The sequence below is a fragment of the Manis pentadactyla genome, chromosome 16 (genome assembly GCF_030020395.1).
Source record: "Manis pentadactyla isolate mManPen7 chromosome 16, mManPen7.hap1, whole genome shotgun sequence".
Lineage (NCBI taxonomy): Eukaryota > Metazoa > Chordata > Mammalia > Pholidota > Manidae > Manis > Manis pentadactyla.
The window spans coordinates 66,317,256-66,339,188 of NC_080034.1; the positions used below are offsets into that span (position 1 = coordinate 66,317,256).

At 36.6% G+C, this 21,933-nt stretch overlaps 1 protein-coding gene across 1 annotated transcript in view; it reads left to right on the forward strand.

Annotated features, from left to right (window-relative positions):
• The window catches only part of LOC130681267 (bromodomain adjacent to zinc finger domain protein 2B-like), a 123,566-nt gene extending 106,312 nt beyond the window's left edge, over positions 1-17,254 (forward strand). Inside the window, exons 18-26 of the mRNA XM_057493904.1 lie at positions 675-1,259; positions 1,436-1,631; positions 1,860-1,885; positions 1,977-2,137; positions 4,085-4,144; positions 6,385-6,695; positions 7,083-7,218; positions 15,149-15,285; positions 15,558-17,254. Of these exons, the coding sequence (XP_057349887.1) occupies positions 675-1,259; positions 1,436-1,631; positions 1,860-1,885; positions 1,977-2,137; positions 4,085-4,144; positions 6,385-6,695; positions 7,083-7,218; positions 15,149-15,285; positions 15,558-15,777 (1,832 nt within the window). The 3' untranslated portion in view covers positions 15,778-17,254. The remainder of the gene's footprint in view (positions 1-674; positions 1,260-1,435; positions 1,632-1,859; positions 1,886-1,976; positions 2,138-4,084; positions 4,145-6,384; positions 6,696-7,082; positions 7,219-15,148; positions 15,286-15,557) is intronic.
• Positions 17,255-21,933: the final 4,679 nt, after the last annotated feature.

The following is a 21,933-nucleotide window of genomic DNA, read 5'->3' on the forward strand; positions in this document are numbered from 1 at the left end:
AAACAGATGCCCTCGTGTAAGTATGATTGTATATTGATCTAGACTTTCTGGAGGGCAATTTGACAATATATTTCAAAAACTCTGAAAAGTAATATCTTAGGACTCAGTTTTTTTCTGGAAATGTATCCTAAGGAAGTAAATCAGGAGAAAAAAAATCCAAACACAGATCTAAGATCATTCATCATTTCTAGCATTGTTTCTACTAATGAATAATCGGACCCTATTAATAACTATCAATAGAAGGTTGATTTTTTATGATATATTCCACTGAATATAGTAATTACAATTTAAGGCGTAGGTATATATTTATTGACACATCAGAATAATTAAAGAGTATTATTCAGTAAAACGTACAGGTTGGAAATCTGTAAAATAGGATTTCATGTGTGCATAGAGAATTCCTGGAAAAATTAATACAAAAATGTTAGCAGTAATTTGTATATTATGGCTTTTAATATTTTTTATTATTGTAATTTTTTGTGGTTAGTTACAAAATTACAAAATTTTTTCCAATGAGCGTAACAAGCTAGTGTATAAAAGAAAAAAATGAAGAGTATTAAGTAAGCTAGAGAAATTTGTTAAAGTATTTATGCATATGATTTGATAAATAGCAGTAAATATAGTATGGTTTGATCTAGAGGAACTGATCTTCTTAATGCTTTTGGATTTTGTAGGGCTGAAAGAAATGGCAAAAGAAAGAAAAAAACGAAAAAAAGCAGAAAGCATCCAGACCAAAGAAATATTTGATACTTCTGACGACACTTTAAATTGTTCAAATCCGGATCATTGTGAGCAAAAGGAAGATCCTAACGAAAAAGATAACAGAAATCTAATTCTTCAGAATCCTGGCTCTTTTTCCAAACTAAGCAAGCTTTTAGAAGTAGCTAAGGTGCCTCCTGAGTCAGATGTAACAACCCCCAAACCAAAGAGCGGTGCAGATGGGTGCGCACTGCCTCACCAGAACCGTGGGAGACACTCACCGGGCAGCATGCAGCCAACGGTGACACAGAACGGCGTGGAAGAGACAGACTCGAATCTGGTCAGTACCGGTTCAGGTGGTGCAGGCAAGGTCTACAGTCCTCTCCCCAGGGACCAGTTGTTACTGCCAAGAACACCTTGGGAGGACACTTCCCTTACCCAAGCCGATGCGCCAGCTGCTTCTTCACCAACTCCTCGGGCCCAGCCGCCCTCTAAGTCACCTGCAGCTCTTGAAGTAGCCAAACCAGTAGATTATCCTAGTCCAAAGCCTATTCCAGAAGGTGGGTACCTTGAGAGGGTTTGCTGTAGCCACTTACTTTATTGTATTGTTACAGATCTCTATATTATAGCTGAATCTTTGATGCTTTTATATAGTTATAAATTTTTTCATTTGTAGCATGCCATTAATTCATATTCTGAATATCTGTAAATGCCCTACATGTTTATCTTGGCTTAGAAATGCAGTTTGGCTGGTGGAGCATTACTGACCCAGAGGATTTAAAAGCTTTGCTCAAAGTGCTACATCCCAGAGGCATAAGAGAAAAGGCATTACAAAAACAAATTCAGAAACACCTGGATTACATCACTCAAGCCTGCATCGAGAATAAGGATGGTGGGCACCTAAAAGAGATTTATTTCTGCTCTCTTGCTTAGTTATGAGAATTAATTCTTTCATCTTAAAGCATATTTTAGTATGTCTTAATCTTAATTTATTACTAATAGGCTTTTTCTTTCCTATCTTGCCCAAAAACAATTTACATTTTCTTAAATTGGTACTACTTTTGATAGTTTGTTACAACCTGCAGACATACTGTTCTGTTTCTAAAGAAGAGTACTTACTGCTCCTTTTGCAAGAGTCAGCTGCCTTGCTTATTCACAAGTGAATTTGTGTGTGTTAAATGTACTTGTACGTGGTGCCCCTGGAATTTCATTCACATTCTGGAAGAAATCATTGAGAGATAAAGTGGATTTTAAAATAAATTTCCTTTCAAATATAGTTACCATTATTGAATTAAATGAAAATGAAGAAAACCCGGTAACTCGAGATATTGTGGAGAACTGGTCAGTAGAAGAACAAGCAATGGAAGTGGATTTGAGGATTCTTCAACAGGCAGAAGATCTGGAAAGGAGAGTCGCATCAGCAAGTTTGCAAGTAAAGGTAAAATTGACTTGGAATAAAATCTGTTTTTAGAATAATGGAAGGTAACTGATATTTATTGTATGCCTGATACATGCCAGTTACTGCGCTAAATGTTCTCACTTTGATTAATTTCCCCCATCTTACAGGTAAGGAACAAGGCTCAGAGTAAGTAACCTGTCAGTGGTCATAATATAGTAAGTGGCTAAATGTGGGATCAAACCAGCTCTGTCCTCCCGAGTTCTTCTTACGAAATCCTGCCCACCTCCTCAGTGGCATGAAAAATACCATTTCTGGTCTGCAGTTCTTCACCACAAGCAGGATTTCATAGTTTCAGCCACGATAAATGTAATGGCAAACTATTTCTGCAATGTTTCATATGTGCCTGGTAATTGTCTAGTATGCAAGCCACGTTATATAGCCATGTTATATGTTGAACTTTCACTCTATATGATTTTAAATTGCTAATTTAAAAATATTATGTTGTGATACACATACTCACATCCTATGTATATATGTAAAGTTTTAATTATTTATTGACTGGGCATTACCATGTCACAGCCATGATTGAAACTGAAAGGACAACAAAAGAAAAGCTTCACCTTTGTCCAAAAATTTTTGGTTTTAAAAAGAATATAAATGTCTCTTCTCAATTGATAATGTGATGTCTCTGAGAATAAATGGATGGATGATGAATAAGCATGAGAGAGACACTTGAAAAGGCTTAGAAAATGTCGTTTCTGTGTAATTTGATTGAATATTTCATATTTCTCTCAGAATGTGAGACTTACGCCATGATACTGTCCTACCAATGATTACAAATTAGCTGCATTAATTACTTTACTACTGGCATGCAGAAACTTTGGAGGATCTCATCTCAAAAAATGTCATTTTTCCAGAGCTAACAAAAAAATGTCCCTTTTTTCACCACAGACATAGTTACCCACTTAGGGAAACAAAAATTTATCATTTACTGAAATTGTGCTAGCCAACTATATGTATCCTCCTCCTGGTATTATAATACAATATAAAAATGCCTCACTTATCTGGCATCTTCAACAAATGAACTCTTTCTTCTACACAAGTTAATTTTCTGGAGAAATGAAAATTATTCTATTTAGTGCCATCATTTTTTAACATGTGTGTTGGATCGCTTAGGTTACCGTTCCCTTCCTTTTTAAATTGAGAATAGTGAGTTTGATTTAAATTCTCTTGGTGACACCGGATCATCAGTATGAAGACCAATTATTGGGTAATGATTCCCTCAGGGACTGTGAAGAGGTTTTGCCCCTACAGTAATTTAAAAGGCCCTAGTGTGCTTTACCTTTTAAACGACTACATCTGCTTTCCATAGTCTGTCTTCGTCATCTCTCATGGTTGGTTGTTACTACTTGCTGGTTTGAGTTTGGTTGGTTCTACTCTCCCTGTTTTCCTCCCATGACCATCCCCCTCTGGTTTTAATTCACCGGTTCTAGATGGCCGTTGGTTGGGAAAGCATATCATCAGCATTTTGAAATTGTATGTAAAGTCAGAGCGTGGGCCTAACGTTTTCCTGGCGACATACTGAGATCTTGGTTTATTGACCTTATCACATTACCGACTGCTTAGATGTTCTTGCCCATGTTCTCACCAGCTAAGATAAATGAAATTGGTTTTTTAAGTGAGATGCTCTAACATCCTATTAATACAGTATTATGGGGTTATTATGGACTTTTTAAAGAAATGAATGGTAATTATATTAGTCTTGAGGAATCTTAAACAACAAGTGATGGAAATAATCACAAAACATTTTACCATCTATAAAAGATTTAATGATTTTTTTTCCTGAAAACAAAATATTTATGTGGTCAGCCCTGGGAACTAGCCATTGTGAAGACACATTAAGCAGGTGGCCGTGGTACTACTTAGATGCATTCATTTCTATTTTCAATATTGCTGATAATACGGAAATTCTGCTTTATATTGTAGGAAAATCTGCAAGAATCTAGTCCTGATTCTGTAGAAAGCCGAATTACTCTACTAGCTCCTGTAAACACAGTTCCTGTGTCTCTCTTTCAGTTTTCTCTTTTGTAAGCTGATTAATTCCTTCAGCCATCGGTCCAGTGAAATGGTTTCCAGGCGCACGATTCTCTTCTGATTAAACGGCAGTGTCTATATTCTTTAAATGTACCACTCACTATACACAGAGATGCCTAATGTGTTCATGGGACTTTTACTTCCTTTAAACTGGCACTATACTTCTCTTCATGCCAATTTATACTAGCTTTTTAACATCCAAACCATACCGTTGCTAAACTGAGTATGCATTATTAGAAAAAAATCCTTCTGCATCTTTCATTGTGCTTTTAAGTGTATTGTATCACATCCAATATTTCTTTGATTGGTTGCTTAAACTTCAAAGCTGAAATTTACATTTATCATTGCTCTATTTTTATTAATTTCATTTGGGTATATTTTTCAGCATATGAAACTATTTTTATCACAGTCCTGTCATACAGAATATTAAACTTCCTTCCTAGTTTAAGTCACCTGCATATTTAATAGTTGAACCGAGCTGTTCACAAGTATATTAACATGACAAGCCAAATAAGAGAGAGCCCTTTGACAGTGGCAGTGAGGACCTTTTCTGAGGTGGCAAGCTGTGTCTGTCACAGGGCTTTGCAGACAATTTTCAACCATCCACCTTCTCAAAATCTAATCCAGTCCTCATTTTCTTGTCTTTTGCTTGCAAAAGTCAAGATGTGTTACATTTATAGGATTCCCTTGATTTAGCAATTTCAGATCCCTTTCAAAATACGGGACTGAGGTTCATTTGTTATGGCATATACGATGCAGTAATGTTTTGTATGTACCTTTTATAAATTCATCCATACTTTCTAATAATGAATATTCTCTTGAGGTAAAGAGGAAGAATTCTGATATATAAGAAAAATAATTCTCTCTAAAGTGATTTAATAAAAAGGATCATGTTCATTCTACTTTTTACTTAATATGCTTTTACAAAGTACCTATTGTACATCAGAGTGGACACCACAAAATTGAATAAAATGTGGTTTCTGCCCTCAGAAAGCATTCCGTACAATAGGGCAACAGTACGTGTATACAGCCCTGCAGAATCTAGTAACGGATTGTGAAGATGTAGAAAGTCATTCATGAATTTAGGACAGGAATACACTGATTGTGGTGAACATAGGGGAAAGATCAAGGAAGATTGCCTGTAGAAGTCCAGATGGAACTTGAGAAGATGGAGAAGCTTTTGACAGAGAACAAGGAGTGCTACTAGGAAGAGTTAATAACTGGGCAGAGCACCAGGATCAGGAAGCTCAGGACATGTTTGGGGTGTGTGACAAGTCATGGAATTTGATTGCAGTGTAGGATGCCTGAATGGGAAGATGAGCGAAAGAGGGAGATTGAGGTACTTGAATGTCATGGTAAAACTGGACTTTACTGAACATTAGGAACTCTGAAGGGTTTTGAGCTAAAGGATCATTGTAAGCAAGCTGAATTATAAGACATTCATTTATTCAATCAACGTATATTTTGAGTGTCTAATATTTGCCTTCCCACTGCTGGAGATGAAATGAGTAAAAGTAGACATGGTCCGTGCCCTCAGGGAATTTAGAAGTAGAAAGATATTAATTAAATAATCACAGCAGTATCAGATTGTGACTGCCACAGGTATGGAATATCACATGGTTCTGTGAGAGTCTGTAAGAGGGAGGCTTCCCTCCTAAAAGAGGTCAGGGAAGGGTTCCCTGAAGAAATAAATTCTCACGTGAGGGCCACAGGATGAGTAGAGTCAGTAACTAGGGGCAGAGGAGAGGGGAAAAGCTCTGCGGGCAAATGTAGCAGCTTCTGCAGAGCTCCTGAGGCCAGGATGGGCAGTGCAAGGGCCTGCGCAGGAGGAGTGGCGGAAGGAATGAAGATGGACAGGAGGCACAAAGTCCCTGCTGTCGAGAGATTCCCATTTAAAGTGGGCCCGTGAAAGAACCAGCAGTTGGTGTGAAGTCCCTCGGAATACTTGGCTGATCTCCACTCTACCTCTCATAACACCAAAAGTTGTTAAATTTTCTTCTTCAAACTTCTCTTACAACTTTCTAATAATTTTCTTCCTTATTTTTACCTAGCATTAGGAAACACAAGGTAAAAACTTGTAGTAATGATCCTTGAGCTCTGTTGGCGTCGGCTGCTGTATTTTAAGTAAAGGTAACTCACCCGTCAGGCATTTTAAGAGGAAACCATGCTAACATTACTCTCTTGATATATAGGGTTGGATGTGTCCAGAACCGGCATCAGAAAGGGAGGACTTGGTCTATTTTGAACATAAGTCATTTTCTAACTTGTGCAAGGAGCACGATGGAGAATTTACTGACGAAGAAGAAAGCAGTGCGCGTGCACTAGAGCGGAAGAGCGACAACCCCCTAGATATAGCTGTAAGCAGGCTGTCTGAGTTGGAGCGAAACATTGAAAGGAGGTATCTGAAGAGCCCCTTAAGTACCACCGTTCAGATCAAACTGGATAATGTGGGCACAGTTACTGGCCCTGCTCCTGCACCATCCACTAGTGGTGATGATGACGGGTAGGTTATTGAAATTAACTTGAAAAATTATTGTGCTTCTTTGCTAATTGGAGCCTATTTTCTATTGCCTGTTATCTATGTATCTTCTTGTATGTCTGTGATCCACATGGATCATGCTATTTGCATGGTGCTTTGTAAAAAATGTTTTTTCTTTTGTTACGTGTGTTGATAATCCTGCGAAGTGATCTTACATTTACCTGATTGTGACTAAGCTTTGAGGCACGTAGCCACAGTCTGTGCACTACATCAAATTTAGTTGCTTAAACCTTATACTTATCGGCTGTTACATGTTTCATCATCACTTGGCTTTCAGTGTGTTGATTGTTTCAGATTCGGTAACCGTAAGTGTGGACATGACCTACTTAATTTTTCTGTATTTCAATGCAGAATTGAAGAGGATATTGTTCCCGGTCTCAGGGTGTGGCGATGGGCATTATCAGAAGCTCGCAGTGCTGCCCAGGTGGCTCTGTGCATTCAGCAGTTACAGAAATCCATAGCATGGGAAAAATCCATTATGAAAGCTGTAAGTGTTTTTATTTAAGAAATACTACAACTAATTTACACTGGCCTGTTTTTTTCCCAACCTCCAGATTTTTCTTAATTCTACATTTCTTACTGTCAGAATAATGTATGCTGTACCTGAGTTTTCTTAGTTCCTAAATGCTGTACGGTTTGATACTTTCCTCCTTGTTGTGAGCTTTTTGAAGTACTCTATCAAATGTGTTTATCTTTAATCGCGATTCTCCCTCCTTTAGATATTGTTTATAATTTACTGAAGTTGTCTTCTGTGTTCAGTCAGCATAATAGTTAATTATGTTGTTAATCTAATCATAATAGTTTTTAATGTAAATATTCTGAAGTTGTTAATCCAAATATTCTTTTGCTTCTGTAAACATGGCAGTTGCTAGCATTACCTGTCGTATACATTCATTGCATCCCTAAAATGTTCCTTATGTTTTTATCAATTTTAATTTTTTTAATGCTAAGAAATTCTTAGATAATAAAGAAAATAAGCAGAGAGCTCTTACTTTAACCAATATCATGTATTTGACATCAGATGCAGTTCACATGAAAAGTAGATCTTCTAAGTCTTTTCTCTAATATTTCAAAAATTTTTTTCATCTTCTGTGTTTGAGCCCAGTTAGTCACTATCATGTAGTGACCCCTGTTTTGTACCAGACACCAAATATGTGTTAAATCATGTCTGTGTCCCTTTTGTCTCTTATCACATAGAGAAATATTTATTATACGTAGACTTTTGTGAATTGCTTTACCATTTGCTTTTAAATTATAGATTAGCTTTAACATTCAAACATTTGACATTTGTCTGCATGAATGACTGGAAGTAAGATTACTCAACAATAGTCATTCCCGAAAGAAAAGAAGTGAGCCTTAAATAATTTAGCACTCTTTCCTTCATTCTCATCTCTGTGCTTATATTACTGAAGGCCTTATTCATTCTATATAAATAAATTCGGTTTCTTCTGTATTTTTTCAGTTCTTCCTAAAATGTCCACAGAATAGTGAATCTGCAGTTTTCACAATGTCCTCAGATTTTGGTCTTTCCCCATGTAGACTAGAATTTACCATGAGTTTTAAGACAGTGTCCAGTTTATCTGGTAGCATTTCTTACCAGATAAAAATATTTTCTTGTAAAAACTATTAAAATCAGTTTTAAAGCCACTTTAGACAAATGTGTTTGGTGGAGTCTAGGCTATAATGATCCAAAAATATTGAATTGCTACAACACAATTAAATTTAAATGGTTATTTTACTCATCCACCAAGAGAATCATCACAATGTGGTCAGTTTTGTTATAACCTTTACACAAAAAAACAAAACTGGTACCAAAAGCTGCTTATTTGTAGTAGACTTACTTCCTACAATTTACAGAATTTTTTCTGTTTTTGGAAATTCATAACCTTTTCCAGATTATTAATACGCATTTCTCATTAACACCATCTCTCATAATTCTCTTTTTAATGTTCAATAATCCAGTATTTGCTGTGAAACTACCTTAAAAAGAAGGCAGAGTTTCATGGTCAGGATGAATGAGTGCACTGTAACCTTTAGTTAGATGTAACAGTGCCCGTAATAATCCTCGTAAGTCCTAGCAGAATGTTTAAGTGCTCAATGCCTTTAGAAGTACCCATTTGCCAGACACCAGCCTTACCAGGAAGGAGCTGGCATAATTTGCCTCTAGATAATTTTCTGTCCAGGGTGTTCTTCATATTGTTGCTAATATTAAACAGTAGGCAACGTCTACTATTTTTTACTGTAGCAGCAAAGGAATTAAAACCAATATTAATACATTTGCTCTAACATATTGTGAGCTGTTTACTGTGATTTTTCAAAAGTGATATGAGCTTGCTATCTGTCACCCTTTCCTAATAAGTGTCAGAAAATAATTTTATTTTTAAATGAAAAATGTGCGAAGTAAAACAGACTTCATGGTATTTTTAGTATATTTAGAAAACAATTAACTTAATATTCATGAATTAAATCTGTTGTTAGAGGGGTTGAAATATAACCTTCCAAATGTTTTGCAGTGAGTATTTTTACAATAGAACGTGTAATGATGTAACTCAGTTTTGGAGAAATAATACCATATTTAGTGGTATGGTATTAGGAAGTGTCATAAAATAAAACTGTTGGAACATTAAACTGCAGCTTTTGCTCTTAGTACACATGCCAATTTCAGTATGACACATGTATCTCATATAGTTGGTAGGTATTTACTAAATTGAATAGTTTTCTATTTGCCATTTTGATAAGATTCTTAAGCTATCATTAGTGTACATACTGTGTTATATAAGACTGTTTAGACTTTGTGGATTAAGACTTAGTGTATTGAAGTTAAGTTTGAATAGTTAAGCTATTTTGCTTATAAGAATCTATGAATACGTAACTTTCAATTCGTATAAATAACTTATAGTTTAAGTCTTTTCATTATTTGAAAATACTGGTTGCAGGATATTCTCTACTGTGACGGAGTATAAACGAAGTGTGAAAATATATAATGTTAGTATTTACCATTTTTTTAAAGGCATCTTGAAAGTTTTGACTGTCCAACTTCCCTCCTTTCCCTTTGTGAAACTTGTTATACAGGATATGTATGCATGGGAAAAAGCATTGCCTTTACAGATTTTAAAGTTCTTAATGGTATTAGAAATTTGTCAAGAGAGAAAATTTATTTTTATTTCTGGAAAATCTATGACTTCTTAAATTATTTTGTTTAATTTTTATATATGTTTTTTTCCCTTAGAAATCATTTTGTAGGGTCCATTTTCTGCATTTGTGTCATCTGTTTGATTTTTGTTGATTTTCCCAAGTTTCCTGGGTTGGACATGTTTGATTTTTTAATCAATCACAAATGGGTTGACAATTTTAGTCAAAATATAGGAATATCATTTTATTACACATAGTTCTGATACTAATACAAGTTTCCTAATTTTGATCTTGAAAATTACTCTAACTCATTTCTTTCTCAGGAGATCATGAGGATGCTAAGATAAGGAAAAAATGAAATGTATTAAAAAATTACACACCCTGTATTTAAAGCCATTCATTGCTTTATGGGCTCTAATGTCACGTTAATTATTTCCTATGTTAATGTGTGCATGCTTTGAAAGTGTGTACAGGCATTCAGCCTCTAGCTTTGTTCTTTGCAGTGTACCTGAAATGTGCATTTACCCCAACTAAACTGCTCACCCCGTCATGTGGTCCCTATCTGTGTAACGAGAGATACATAGATGTGTATGGCTACTGTATATTTGTTAGCAAGCCGAATGTTGATTACTAATATGAATTAGGAATTGTGGTGTGTTTAATATCCCAATAACTGTTCTTCATAATAGTATTGATTTTAAATGATTTTTCATGTTTTATAGTACTGCCAGGTCTGTTGAAAGGGCGATAATGAAGAACTGCTCCTCCTTTGTGATGGCTGTGACAAGGGCTGTCATACGTACTGCCATAGACCTGAGATTACAGCTATACCAGGATATACAGATATACAGGACACTGGCAGTATCCATGTGGTATAGCTGTAATCTTAGGTCTATGGCAGTACATATGACGGCCCTTGTCACACATAAGAGGGATCAGAAACTGAACCTTTTAATGGCCAGATCAAAATAGAGTTACAGAGTTTTGTGAGGATTTTTTTGAGATAGAATTCACATAAAATTCACTTTTTAGATGTGCAATTCAGTGGTTTTTAATATATTCAGTTACATATGATCACCACTATTTAACTCCAGAACATTTTCATGACCATAAAAAAGTTTCCTTGTACCCATTAGTTGTCACTCTCCCCTTCTCCCTCAGCCTTTGGCAACCACTACTCTACCTTCTATCTCCACGGATTTCCCTCTGCTGGTCATTATATATAAACGGAATCATAAAATAGTTTGCCTTTTGTATCTGCCTTCCCTTAGCACAGTAGTTTCAAGTGCTAAAGGGAATGGTCTGGAAAGGAAAAGAGGCAATGGGCAGGTGGGTGTTTGGGACTGAGTTTATGGAAAGGTAGTTGCCAGTAGTGATGAGGTCAGGTGAGTAAACAGGGAGAAGAGTGCCTGACGGAGGGGACATCTAGTAAAGAGTCTGGCCCTCAGTTCATGCTGCCCCTTACACCTCTTACTCCTTACTTTATAACTCGGCCAACTCATTTTTTGCTATATTATCATATTGCTTTAACCAATAGGTATGAGCCTTCACACTTCTAATTTAAATGTGACTGGCAAGAGACTTAAAATGTATATGCTTATTATCAGACTGCGTTCATACAAAAACCCCTCTCTCGGTGCCATGCTCAGTGCCCCTCCCTAAGCCAGTTCCCATCTTGTGCCTCAGATCCCGCCCCCTTGTTCTCTTCACCTGCATCAGCATCTCGTCCTCCCCTGGGTTCTTCTCCTTAGCTTCACTTCTCCTGCATCCACTTCCCGCATTTCTCTCCTTTCCTTTACAGAATAACTCCTGCTGGACAGCTTTGTTCTGATTCTCTCGGACTTCTCTTCTCCAAGTCGCTCTGGGACTCTTTCTAGTCAGATTCTCACCTTCACAGCTTCTCTGAAAGTGCTCCTATCGTGGCCATTCGTCAGTCTGGGGATCAGTGCTTAGGCCTCACCTGACCCACCCATCAGTTCCAGAGCACACCCTCCTTGCAACCCTGTGTTCACTTGGCTTCTAGTACCATACTTGGTTTTCTTTCTGCCTTTGCTCCTTTTCAGTTTCCTGTGCTGGTTTTCTTACCTTCTTGATCGATAAGCATTGGAGTGCTTTCTTAGCTTCAGGGTTATCATCTGTAAAGTGGGATAGCATCTGCCTGGCGGGGTTTGTAAAGATCAAATAAGTTCACGAGTGTAAATATTTTTATGAATTTAAAGTTCTGTGACCCATTTATATTAATGTGTATGGTATTTTAGACTGTTTTACAGAATAGCAGAGGGTCTCACGTGGCATCATATTTACTAAGTTGCTTTCTTATTACGTGATCATCTTTGTCATCTATAGTCAACTATAGTTTAATAATAACCTTTATTGGTTGTACATGAATTATCTTTTAGTTTAGTCACAGTGAAGCTATAGAAAGTTTCTCTAATACTTTATGAATTACTAACAAATTAGGGTTTTAAGTCCTGGGGTATCATCTGGTAGGCTATAGGAGATTTCTGTTCCGATAAATTTGGTTAAATAATATTCTGGCTCTCTCTCATTCAGGGTATAGACCAGGAGATGTAAAGATCTATAACCTCATTCCAGCCCTTCTATGTAAATACAGCTTTCTGAGCCTCTTCCCTCTTCTTAGTTTTTTAAATGTAGTGAATTAGATGTTATATTTCTTGTAGCAATGAAAAATAAACATTCTATTTTGATTTATAAGGATTTTTAAAGTTAAATTTTAGAAATATCTTCCTAGTTAATTCATGGTTATTTACAAATTTTTATGCTGTATACCTTGTACTCCAATGGCTATTTCTATACACATTATTGTGGTTAAGTATTTTTATCCTGTGTGTATGTGCATATTAATGCCAAGATATATACATAGAATCAAAAAGCCTTATGTGTGTATGTATACGTATTTATACACACTCACAGAGACACACACACACGAGAAGTTTCAAAGTCCAGTGCCTATGAAAGCCACACAAATAACACAGAAGAGTTGAGACTATGGCAGACAGGGAAGTCATGCCCCCATTTAAGTGTCAGTCATCACTCCTGCCAATTGTTGTCATGTAGACATGTAGGTCCAGTGTTCTAGGATCTGCCAATATTTCAAGATTATGGATCTTTATGCATGTCCTCACAAATGTTAAATGTTGGCAACAAATTCAGAACTTTTACAAGCATTATGAGCCAAACATAGTAACAACACATGCTGTGGGCTGTTTACGGTCTGTGAGCCACCGCTTTACAACTTCTGATACATAAATGTACAAAAACAAATATGCGATGGTATGTACAATCTGATAGGTCCTGCTTAAGACATACTGAAGGTCCTCTGTGCATTCTAACAAGGTAGAAAGGGTGCAAGGGAAATATCTCTGTCTAATAAAGTAATCAGGTAACTGAATAAAAGCTTGTTTTTAAAAGTGTATGTGCACAATCTAATGAAGTAGTCTGACAAGTATCAATAATTAAAGAAACAAAAAGAGACTTTATTACCATTTTGTAACAAAAGTCTTTGGATTCTGTGGTTTAAATTTCACATTTTCTTACTCTGAGTATTGTTAGAAAATGATCTCAAGTAACATCTTAGTTCAAATAGGAACTAGAAGCGTTAGCCCATTGTTCATGAAATGTTCTTTTTATGTAAGACAACTATTCAGTCTTACTTAATCTTAATTAAATGGACATTTTCCTCATTATATATTCAGCATTCTCTTCTCTTTTTTTTATGATTTGGGGGTTCTAAAAGCTCAGTATAATATGAAAACTCAATCGGATTTTATTGAGTAAAGATTAATAAACTAAATGGAGAAGAGACTTAGTAAAACATTTTAATTATTTCCATCAGTGCAAGAGGTAGTGATTCTTTGATATGATATGGGAAAGGTGTTAGATTTATAGTTTGCCTTATTTTAATCCATTAAAATAACTCCTTAATTATGCATTTAACATCCCAATAGAGTACCAAATAATTGTAATTGCTTAAAAGCAGTTTTTAAAAAATGTTGGTAAAAGAATCATGAAATCCTCAAGGAAATTGTTACGAAATACTCTAAAGTAATGTTTTCCGCCAAGTTCAGTTCAAGAATATAGGCAACATTTAATTAGGGCTAGACTGAATATCTAACTCCACATTCTAAGATTTTTATTTCAAGATTTCTTAACAGTCTGAGTAAGGAGTAAATAATTTTCTAGAAGAGGATAAACGCTGTTCTAAAGAATCAAAACACAAACCATATATTACCAGTGACCTTGCATATTTCTCTTCTTTGATCTGTTATATTCATTGTAACTTTAATTCTCAAAATAGATGCTTATTTCCCAATTTCTAAATTGGGGGATGTTGGGAGGAGGCTGGGTACTCATTGTTACATCGATGTGCTGCCTACAAATTGTTAGACTGCATAAGGGCCACATTGGGATTCGTTTGTTTTTTTCCATATACTTTCAGAGCTAGAATGACCTTACCAACTGAGTGACTTATCTTCTTCTACAGATAAGCAAACAGAGCCTCACAGATATTTTTTTACAAAGTTCCATAGCTAATTACTGACAGAGCATAGCTGGCATTCATACACTTAAATTCCAAAGATGATCTATTTTATGCTATTTCTTTACTGTTTTCCCCAAAAACATCTTTTTTTTTTTCTTCTCCTCATCTTTAATAACACTGCTTTGTTCACACCTGGGAACCACAAGTTTCTGGAACTCTCTTCTTAACAGCAAATGCTTTTCTGAGAAAAATAACAGTTTCCGGAAGATATGACCGTTTATAAAAGACTTTTGTTCCTATTTGACACTTCATGAGCCTTATTTCATGTTTCGGGTACCTTTTTAATAACCTCCTCAACTTTCTTATTAGTATTCTCTATATTTCTATGTATATTCACCTTTGTTCTTAATTATATTGTGCTCTAAAGGATAGTCTTAATATTCCTTCCATTAGTGACATTCAGTTCATTCAAAAGAATAGTATCTTTGATTCGTTCAAAGTCTAAAGGAAAACTGCTAAGTTCTGTAGCACCAAACATGGTGCCGTGAGATCAACATCTTCGAGTTTTAAGAATTCTTTAGAGTTTTCATGCATCATTAGATTTTAGCCTAGTATTATCGGAGATCAAATTCATAGATCTCTTGAAAATAATAAAACTATCAACTTTTTGGGTGAGAAAGAGTATTCTTTTTGTTTATTCTGTCAGATTTTCATAATTTAAAATAATAGAAGGGCTATAGAAAGTTATTTTCTTATACCTCATATATTATTTTTTTAATTAAAGGCAAGTTCACTGAAAAGGGGCCGCAAAAACAGAAAAAGGAAAATAGAGGAAAACACCTGCGGTACTGGAGTAAAACAAGAACGCTGTACTCGTGGAAAGAAACTGAAACAGGACAACTCTGACCCGACTCTTGGCAGGTATTCTTTCTGTTCCCCTGTCCTATATGTTCATAACACCCCACTGTATTTGTTTAAAGACCGTCCACCATATTAAAGGTGACTTTTTGACTGTGTAAATAGGAACTTTCCTATGTAATGTAAACTGTACTATAAGTAAACGTATCCTTTCATCTTTTTTTATGAATTAATTTGCATTGTCTTTGAAAGAGAATGAAAGCTAAACTTTTACTAAAGGTAGATAACTCTAAAGCATGGATATTGATTTCAAACATTATTTTCTCTCGTACAAGCCTTACTAAAATGCAAACTCGTCTCAATAAAGACATGAAAAAAAGAAAAATAGAAGAAAACACCTTCACTAACTTACCAAACCAGGAAAGCTTTAATTCTGTAAAGAAAAGGAAGCAAGACCACTCTGACCTGACTCTTTCCAGGTATAATTTTTGTTCCCCTGTCCTATATATTCATAACATCCCATTGTATTTGTTTAGAAACCTTCCACCATACTAAAAGTGACTTTATGACCGTTTGTGTAAATAGGAATTTTCCTATGTAAAGTCCACTCTGTACTATAAGTGTATTCTTTCATGTGTTTTTATGAATTAATTTGCATTGTCTTTACTTGGAAGAGAATGAAAGCTCATCTTTTCCTAAAGGTAGATAACTAAAGCATGGATAGTGATTTCAAACATTACTTTCTCTTGTACCCTTACTGAAATGGACAGTCATGAAGATGCACGGCCTTTTGTAGAACTGCCGGAGTGCAGCACACGGAGTCGTCTGCGTTTCCGCCTCAGGGATGGAAGACACGTTTTTATTAAAAGTGCGTAAGCAGCTTTATAATAACATGTCTGGTATCTGGGGGTCTCGTCAACAAGAAATAAAGTGGTTAAACACACACACAGAGCAGTCTTTCAAGAATGATCATTTTCTTTTAAACAAATACAATATCCCTGAAAAAAGGAAAGCGTGGTGTGCATATTGGCTACTTTGGGCTGGTGTTTTCATCACTGGTGGTACATACTCAGCAGGAGCAGCTGGGCAGGAAGTAGTGGGCATGGTATGAAAATGGCAGTTGGTCCAGTACTAATTGTCACTGTACGTGTGGGTATCATTTGTTCTGTGACTGACTTGCACTCGAGGTGCCCTAGGGTGAGTGTATCCTCAAGCCCCTGGCACGGTTCTCCTCAAATAACCAAAGTCCTCCTAAGCCTCTGCTGCCACCCAACTACAGGTATCCACAGCATACTTTCATTCGGATGCACGAGGCCTTCGCCGTAACCGTCATCATTTCTGTCCTGGTTGCTCTGTAGATTATAGATCCCGGGCCGACCCTCAAGTTTGTATTTCGATTGCCATTCAAGTGGTAATCAATGAATGATGACCAATGAGTGCTCTACTGTTAAACCCAGGATATCATCCATGGGAAATAATATGTAGAGAATAAAGTAATATTTATTTAGTTGTTAACCATAGTGCAAATCAAGTGAAAGTTATGTGTGGGTATGGGGATATCTTGAACTCAGAAGAATTAAGTTATCATAAATGCACAGTGATCTCTTTTCCTGGTTTCAACCTCAAAATGAAATTTGTTAAAAGCACTAATTTTAAAATGAGGGTATCTAATCTGCCTTTGGTACCTTATGCACCCCCTCTGTTCTCCTTTTTCCATTTCTTCCACCCCCAATACCTTTTCAAAATATTTAAAATCCTATTCATTTAGCCTCTCATTAAACACATCCTCAACAAGGAAATCTGATATCAATCATTTACTCCTTATTGTAAGTTTTCTTTGTGGGCTTCTTTCAACGTTATTTTTATCTTAAGTATTTCCATTTAAGAAATGAAAGAAGTTTGTGTTGTTAAAATAATTCAATTTCAACTGGAAGTTAAGGGAGGTATTTTAAGAGAATCAAAATTTTCCTTCCAGAGAAATATGACTGTCATACAACACAGGGAAACTAGTAGAGCCTTATCTACTAGGAATTTCACTTCAATAAGATCTCTTAGGCTTGCTTGAGCCATTTTATAACTCTACCTTTAAAAAAAGACTTTTTCTTTTTGGTATCACTATTCTACAGTTACATGAAGAACATTATGTTCACTAGGCTCCCCCCTTCACCAAGTCTTCCCCACACACCCCTTCACAGTCACTGTCCATCAGCATAGTAAGATGCTGTAAAATCACTACTTGTCTTCTCTGTTGTACATCCCTCCCCTAGCACCCCCCCCACTGCACATGCTTATTATAAGGCCCCCTTTCTGTTTCACCACCCATCCTCCCCAGTCCCTTTCCCTTTGGTTTCTGTTAGTCTGTTCGTGGGTTTTGTGATTCTATTGCTGTTTTGTTCCTTCAGTTTTTCTTTGCTCTTATACTCCACATATGAGTGAAATCGTTTGGTTCTTGTCTTCCTCTGCCTGGCTTATTTCTCTAAGCATAATACCCTCTAGCTCCATCCATGTTACTGCAAATGGTAGGATTTGTTTTCTTCTTATGGCTGAATAATATTCCTTTGTGTATATGTACCACATCATCTTTATCCATTCATCTTCTGATGGACATTTAGGTTGCTTCCAATTCTTGGCTATTGTAAATAGTGCTGCGATAAACATAGGGGTGCATCTGTCTTTAAAAAAAGACATTTTTTTTAAAACTTCAACTATATACAATTGAGGTAATTCCCCTAATTTCCTTGAGCCCTTCAATTTCCTTCCCCCATATATAGATAACTTTAATGTCTTCCCAGTCAACCTTTTATATATTTGTTTAGCCACATGTATCTTTAAAAATATGTAGTGTGAAATGCTGGGCATAGAAGTCACAGGGCATAAATCTGTAAAGAAGTAAAAAGCTAACCTTTTCAAGGAATATTGCTTCTCTCTCACTTACCAACTTTACATTTCCCTGTATGGCCCCGGAAGATGACTGGTTAGCCAGAGACGGGTAAGATTCCTCAAGGGAGGAACAACCTAAGACAGGCACAGTCGCCGGGGGGCCATCAGGTGAGAAATTGGGGATCAACAGAGGTGAGGCTTAGAACCTCACCCCCCGTTATGAGAGAAATCTGCATCCGTGGATGTTTTGTTGCCCTTGTCTAGCTTGGATTAATATTTAGTCTATAGGCACAGACCTGATCATCTACATTTGCCCTCTTACAGCACTGAACTGTGTTTTCCACCTTTATCTTGCATCTACCTACCACTTCAGCATTTTATTAAAAAAAGAAGAAGGGAGAAATGTGGGATTCACATATAAATGAAGTATAAAAATCAATCGAATAATCATATCTGACTTGATTGTTTATAGTTCATGATGCGTGATGAAAACTGAAAGTTTGTGTGATATGACTGCCCTTGCACACTGTTCACCATGTAAGAACTTATTCACTATGTAAGAACTTGTTCACCATGTAAGAACTTGTTCGTTATGCTTCAGAAGATTGGAGACTTTTGAGAATTAGGCTTGGGGTTAATCAATGATTGTGCATTGAGTCCCCTATACAGAATTTTATTGTTAACAACTATTTGATCAATAAATGAGAGATGCCCTCTCAAAAAAAAAAATAAATAGTGTCAGTACCAAATGATTTCCCTCATTGGTGGAGTATAACAACGAAGCAAAACTGAAGGAACAAAAGACCATCAGACTCCAAGAAGGAACTAGTGGTTACCAGAGGGGGAAGGGGTGGGGGCGGGGTGGTGGGGAGAGAGAGAGAAGGGGGATCGAGGGGGTATTATGTTTAGTACACATAGTGTGGTGTGTCACGGGGAAAATAGTGTAGCACAGAAGGCATATAGTGAATCTGTGGCATCTTACTACCCTAATGGACAGTGACTGTATTTGGGTATGGGTGGGGACTTGATATGAGTGAATGTAGTAACCACATTGTGTTTTCATTGGAAACCTTTATGAGTATATCAATAACCTTAAAATTAAAAAAAAATAGTGTGAAGGATATATGTACATGCAATGTTTTTAGACTTATCAGTTGCATTATACTAGAAACCTCGTTCTGTTTTTGTTTCAAGTTGAATAAAATATATAAATCTAGTTAATGACTTTGATGCTGCAAGGTACTCCATCACAGGGATATATCACATGTAACATCCAGATTTCTCTAGGAATGCAAACTTAAGTTTTCTGCAGCTCCTTGTCACTGCAATGACTTCTCATACATGTCATATGTGGACTCATGGGTAGAAGCCAGTTATCAAAATGGTCCCAAATGATTCTCACCTTCTGGTATTCATGCCCTGGTGTAATCCTTTTCCACACTGTATCACGGTTAGCCAGGATGACCGGCATAATATGGCAGAGTGATGGCAGGTAAATTCCCAGACTAGGTTATAAAATATGCTGTTGCCTCTACCTTGTTCTCTTGGATCACTTGGCTCTCAGTGAAACCAACTACGGAGAACGAAGAACTGCACCAACTTGGAAGCCATGTGACTGTGGCATTTTAGAAGTGGATCCTTCAGCCCAAGACAAGCGTTCGTTCAGATAACTGGAGCCCAAGACAACATCTGGACTGCAACTTGCTGAGAGATCCTAAGCCACACAACCCAGAAAAGCTCCTCGTAAGGTTTATTTTCTGTTTTTCAGTATAATTGGCATGCAGTATCCAATGACACGCATATCTCAGAGACAATGCCAGTTCAGTTCCACACCACAATAAAGCATCTCAAGCAAGAAAGTGAAATGGATTTTTTGGTTTCCCAGTGCATATAAAAGTTACCTTCACACTATAGTCTCTTAAGTGTGCAATAGCATTATGTCTAAAAGCCTGTGTACATAACTTAAAAATACATTGTTGCTGAAAAATGCTAGCCATCATCTGACCTTTCAGTCACTTGTGATCCAAGGTCACCATAACAAATACAATAATAATTTAAAAGTGAAATACGATGAGAATTACCAAAATGTGACACAAACATCAAGTGAGCAAATGCTGCTGGAAAAATACCAATAGACTTGCTCAACTCAGGATTGCCCCAAAACGTCAATGTGTGAAAACCACAGTATCTGCAAAGTGCAATAAAACAAGGTGTGCCCATATTTTTTATTTAGGGTTTATATCATTTAGGGTGTATATCATAATGTTTCAATGTTTTTATATATTGCAAAGTGACCTCCAAATGTCTAGTTACCGTCTGTCACCATACAATTATTAGAATATTAGTATATTCCCTCTGCTGAACCTTACATCCTCATGACATGTATATTTTGTAACTGGAATTTACCTCTTAATCCCTGTCACCTGTTTCACCCACTACCCACTGCTCCCTGCACTGGTAACCAACAGTTTGTTCCTTATCTATGAGTCTTTTGTTTTACGTTTGTATTGTTTTTTTAGTTTCCACATACAAGTGAAATATGGTATTTGTCTGTGTCTGATTTATTTCACTTACCATATTACCCTTTAGGTCCACCCATGTTGTCACAAATGGCAAGGTTCCATTCGTTTCTATTGGTGAGTAATCGTCCTTTGTGTAAATTTATCTTCTTTATCCAATTATCTACTGATGGATAATTAGGTGGCTTCCATATCTTGGCTATTGTAAATAACGCTGCAGTGAACATGGGGGTGCATATCTCTTTGAATTGGTATTTTGGATTTTCTTTTTTTAAGTTTTTGAGGGACTTCCATAATGTTTTCCTTAGTGGCTGCACCAACTTACATTCCCACCCACAGTGTACGAGGGTCAGGTGGTATCTCATTGTGGTTTGGATTTGCATGCTCCTGATGATTAGTGATGTGGAGCATCTTTCCATGTGCCTGGTGGCCATCTGAATTTCTTCTTTGGAGAATTGTCTCTTCATATCCTCGGCCCACTTTTTAATCGGGTTATTTGCTCTTTGGGTGTTGAGGCTGTAACATTTCCAGAACATCTCGCCTGGCTTTAGTATATCTGCATATCAATAGGGGTCTGAGGTGGAAAGAAGTATGGCTTTAGTGCATTTGCATCTTTCCTGGGGTGGAGAAGTTCATCTCCATATCAATGGGTGATTACCTGGGCAACAGAGGGCTTATCTGTACCTGAGAGGTGAGAGGGAAGGGGGGTGTTGTGGCTGCTTGAGCAGAGAAGAGAGACGGCCAGGGACTGCAGTTTGTGAGCAATAAACGGGTTTTAAACTTTATTTCTCCATTTAACTGATTTTGGTTTTTAGGCGTATTTTGCCCGGGGATTTCCTTTGCCCAGACTTACAAATGGTCAATATAGTCTTTTGGTATTTAAGCTAATACATTAGAGATCAGCAAGGTGAGAATCAGCAGGCAAGTCATTACATGATTAGGGAATTAGACCAAACCTCTGTGGTAAACAGATTACAGCTTGACCTGAACATCATAATTTTCTACCACAAGCAATCTAACAAATACCATTTCCAATGATAAACCTCCATGTCTTGAGGTGGACACAATAAGAAAACCCAAACCTTTCAATATTACCTAGAAATTTTTGTCCTAACCAAACAGACTTATAAACACATTTTAAAAAATGAAAACATACAAAATAAGTATAGATTCAATTAAAAATACTTAGTACCAGGGTATGTACGTGTTTGCTAAATCTCTCTTGTCTTTCTAAGTGAAGGCTAATGGTTATTAAGTACTTAACAGTCTCAAAAGCAATAGCTTCCTCAGAGGCCCCTGCTATTGACATGAC